The sequence below is a fragment of the Nothobranchius furzeri genome, chromosome 1 (genome assembly GCF_043380555.1).
Source record: "Nothobranchius furzeri strain GRZ-AD chromosome 1, NfurGRZ-RIMD1, whole genome shotgun sequence".
In the NCBI taxonomy this organism is placed as follows: domain Eukaryota; kingdom Metazoa; phylum Chordata; class Actinopteri; order Cyprinodontiformes; family Nothobranchiidae; genus Nothobranchius; species Nothobranchius furzeri.
Window position 1 is genome coordinate 81184558 of NC_091741.1, and position 4559 is coordinate 81189116.

At 45.6% G+C, this 4559-nt stretch overlaps 1 protein-coding gene across 1 annotated transcript; it reads right to left on the reverse strand.

Annotated features, from left to right (window-relative positions):
- Positions 1-849: 849 nt before the first annotated feature.
- On the reverse strand, positions 850-2929 carry LOC139071828 (E3 SUMO-protein ligase ZBED1-like). Its single transcript, XM_070555029.1, has 2 exons — positions 2527-2929; positions 850-2079 (listed from the first exon to the last, which is right to left on the reverse strand). Exon 2 carries the CDS (start codon positions 2026-2028, stop codon positions 946-948), a length of 1083 nt encoding a protein of 360 aa, XP_070411130.1. The 5' UTR covers positions 2029-2079; positions 2527-2929; the 3' UTR covers positions 850-945.
- Between the last annotated feature and the right edge of the window lie 1630 nt (positions 2930-4559).

Genomic DNA, 4559 nt, shown 5'->3' on the forward strand with positions numbered 1-4559 from the left:
TTGTATAGAGCACGGAAAAACTAGTGTAATTTAATACACAGAGTCCAAACTCTTAACCACCACTGATCAGATATAGCACACACAGCTAAGAACATAGAATATTTGAATAAAAAAAACACTTCACATGTTTAACACTTGCGTGTTTAATAAAAAAACAAAAAGCACACTGGAAATTACAAAGGTGCTCTTTTTAGCAATTGCACAACAAGAATTTGCAAGAACAGCAAATTTAAACATGTTAACCCTGAGTCTGTAGATATTCACTTGTTACAACACAGCCTCAACCAAACAGTGTGAATATTTATTTACTGCGATTCATTTTGAGAAAAGCACTTCGTGCTAGTGTGACCAAATTGCTCGGTTGCGTTTCCCTCTAGTGAGGTCACCTGTGATACTGAACACTCTTTCTGCAAAAGATTGAGAAGCTGGCATTGCCAATATATCTAATGCTAATGGTTTCAGGCTGTGATAAAATGTGTCACATTTTCCAAGCCAAAACTCCATTCCCGTTTCACAAGTGATGGACTGTGAGAGCTCTTCCTTATACTGGCTTATCTGCTGTCTAACACTACACTTGGAAGATTTTGGTTTAGGCTTTGTTCCGAATTTAGAGAGAAACCTAAAGACTGGTTGTCTGGAGGAGGAGGAGGAGGCAGATGATGAAGAGGAGGCGGCGGCGGGTGGTGCCGGTTCAGGTCCATTCAGTTCCTCCAGATCAGAGTGGTTCTCCTGTGTCTGAGAGCACCGAACAACATACCCTTCTGCCTGCTTGAGAAGCTCCTGAATGTTATCATCAGCCACATTGAGGAGGGTCTGACACACAGTAGGATTGAGAAAGCAAGCAGCTGCTACAAGTGGGGAAAACTTGTCATCTGAGGGATCAAGTACCCAGGCAAAACACTGGTTCACATTCCCTTCCATTTTACGTGCTAGAGTAGCAACATCTCAACTTGTGTTTTGTTCCACATCTGCCAGATGGCTGAGTAAATCAAAGAGAGCAGGGAGTAGTAATGACATAGCCATTGTGTCACTCTGAAGAGTTTGTGTGTGCTCAGCAAAAGGCTGCAAAAGTTCTTGCATTGACTTCAGCTTCTGCCACTCACTTGAGAGCAAGCAGTCCCATCCCATCTCATTTGCTACTTCACAAACAGATTCTTTAACTTTGAGGAGACGTGCAACCATTTCATAAGTACTTGACCAGCGTGTGGGGCAGTCATTCACAACAGTTAGGCCGCACTCATCCAAAATCTTCTGTGTTGCGACTGATGACTTGCGAAAAAGTTTCACGATTGATCGGACTTTGTTCAAGACTCTGTTGATGCTTTCCTCCTTGTTTATCATGTGGACAACAAGCTGCAGCGTATGGACGACACATGGCATCCTGTACATGCCTAGGTCTTGACACTGCAGGTTTTCTGTCACCTTGGAATCACTTTCAGTTAGGATGGATGCATCTGGATCATCGGAGCTGGAATCTTCATCTTCTGGAGCACTATGTTTGAATGCTGCCACCATATTGCTACCATTGTCTGTTATTACGGTGAGAACTTTCTCATTTAGGATCCCCCATTCTTGCATGCACTTTTCCACACAAGCCTTAATGGACTGGGCGGTGTGCGGATGGTCAAGTTGTTCAAGAGCTAGCAGTAAGTGTTCTGGTTTTTGTTGTTCAACACAGAAAAAGCAGCAACTTATGCCAAGGTATGATGCTGTCAGTCCCTTTTTAGTCCACAGATCAGTCCCAATACATACTTTTCTGGCACTAGACAGTCTTTTCTTAAATGTAGCTTTTTTGTTTTCATAGTGTTTTTCAATTAGATTACTTATCTTGGTTTTCTTTGGCACAGTAAACTTCTTATCCAAATTTTCCATCATCAGAATAAAATCCTCATCTTCTACTGTTGTGACCGGCAATCCTGTACATCCAATCCATGTAGCGATAGCCTCTTCTTTAATTTGTTGTTCTTTGGCATCACTCTTGTACTTTGTAGTACTTGTAAATGCGTCCTCAATGTTCTGGTTGGACATTTTTGCCTTTTTGGTAGCTGGTTGGCCACCATCAGCAATGGTTTTCTGCAACTGCAAAAAAATAAAAATACACAATTAAAACATTGACTTTCTAACAATGATTTACCTGTTGCTTTTTGAGATTTCATACATTATATATACATACACACACACACATAAACATCTGTGCGGGCTCGGGACTCGAATCATATTAGTGCAAACCAGACATTGTGAAAATTACAAACAGCCAACAGCATGCTTCACTTTCCTGGTCTAGTCCTGGTTTAGAGCGCACATACAGCGAGCGGCTGCGACCCAAAAAGTACCAGAACCGCTCACGGTGCATGCGCAATCATGCATCAGCACTGCTCGCCCGCTATTTCCCTAATAACACACGTTATAGTCATGAAAATACGGTACTTCCGAATTTTTATCCTAACATGACAGTGTTGATACAGTTTTGTTTGCCTGTATATTACTTTTCGGGTCGTCACGTGTACAACATTTAAGTGGATTTACCTCGGAGAAAATGGCGAAGTGGCCATTCTGTAGATGCCTCTTCAGATTCGTTGTGTTCTTTCCTCGGAACGACAGTCCACACTCTCGGCATGTAGTTTTGGTAGCAATGTTATCATAAGAAAAATGACTCCACACATCTTCTCTTCTTTTTCGCCCAGCAGTTAACCTTTTCCTCTACTCCTTCTTCTTATGCCGTCGATATATTCAGTGAGCTATGTTTAGCACACCGCGCATACCTGCCCCTTTATACTATTCAGGGTCTGTCTTCTCTCACGTCGTCCCGCACGTTCACGGCACGCCACGCCCCTTGTCTTCTACTACGTTCGCATCTCACAACAACACAATAGTCGCACCGCACCATAGAGCGCCATGTAGAAGAGCGTCATCGTAGATTTTCGTCTCGTCTTTCATTCGTTGACTAAAAGTTCCAATCAATTTAATTATCGTCTTCGTCTTTTTCCAAGCTTTTATTTTGAATTTTTGTTTCATTTTCGTCTGTAAATATATTTTTGTGACGAAAAAAAAGACGAAAATATTTTGTCAACAAAATTAACACTGGCCAGGAGTGTCCCAGGACCAGAGGTGACTGAGGAGAGGGAAACACATAAAAAACCAAAACCTCTGTGTGCTTACCTGACACTCATAACTGCAAAGGGATGGTCTGGTGAGTAATGGTTGACAGGTTCCGGTCATCCAAGGAAGACACAGAGAGCAGAGTAGGGAGCCGAATGGTTGGGATCGTCCATCTCTTTACTAAGTCCGGGTCTAACAAGGACTGCTCACAACCAGAGTCAACAAGCGCTTCTATAGGGAACTCCTCCGAGTTAAAAAACACAAAACACTGAGGTACACAGTGGGAGCTCGCAGAAGAAGAGTTACTGCCCACCAGTAGTCTCGTCTTTACCGGTGGGCTCTGCCTTTTAACAGAGCCGGACAGGCTCTAGCAAAGTGTCCTGACTCCCCACAGTACATACACAGACCTGACCTGATTCAATGTGACCTCTTCTCCTGGATGAGGCAGGTTTTACCCAACTGCATGGGTTCCTCCATGGTGGTGGGCTCCGTGGAGGGCCGAGTACCCGGCACATGATGGCTGTCCGGTGTGGGGATGGTTCTGGTACTGTAGTTCTGGTATTGCAGCTCATGTTGGCGTTTGTCAATGGCAATGGCCAGGCGGATGAGTTCCTCCAGCGACCGGGATTCCGGGCACAACGCCAGCTGGTTTCGGACTCGGTCGTTGAGGGACTCAGTGAAGGCAGTGAGGAGGGCTTCCTCATTCCAGGATGACAGAGCCGCCAAGATTCTAAACTCCACCAACAAATCAGCAACGGATCTCTTCCCCTGCAATAAATTCCACAGTCTCTTACTGATGTCCTTAACAGACACAGTACTGCCAAAAGTTAATTTAAAATCAGTCCAAAAGTCCTCCTGGGGTCCCGACAGGAAAATAGGACAGTGGCTCTTCACCTCAGCCCATCTTAGGGCTCTTCCACGAAGTAATCCAACTACGTAAGAGATCTTGACTGAGTCTGAGGGAAAAGCACCTGTTGAGCGCTCGAAAGCGAGCCGACACTGCAGCAGAAAACTATTGGGCCATTCCCATCTGTACCGGGTCGGCCCGGGCCGGGTAGCGTATGTTGTTTACATATCTGGGTGGCCTGGTATTTTTCCGGGCCAACCAAGGCTCATTCTCGGCCCTCTTCTCAAGGGGGTCTGCTTCAGGCCGACCAGGGCCAACACACCCACTGCTGACAGCAAATTCACACCTTCCATTAGAGCAAGCCTCTGATTGGTGGGTAGAATCAGCCCACATGGGCTTAAGGCAAGGATGTGTGGAATCAACCGGGCCAGGCTGGGGCTGACTGGGGCTACCTGGCCCGGGCCAACCCGGTACAGATGGGAATGGCCCTCCAAACAGTCCTCAAACTCACCACTGAACGTAGACGCTGGTGGTGAGGAGGCTGGACGGAAGTAGAAGACTTCCGGGGGAGCTGCTGCTGCTGCAGGTCCTGGAACTGCAGAAGAAACAGTGT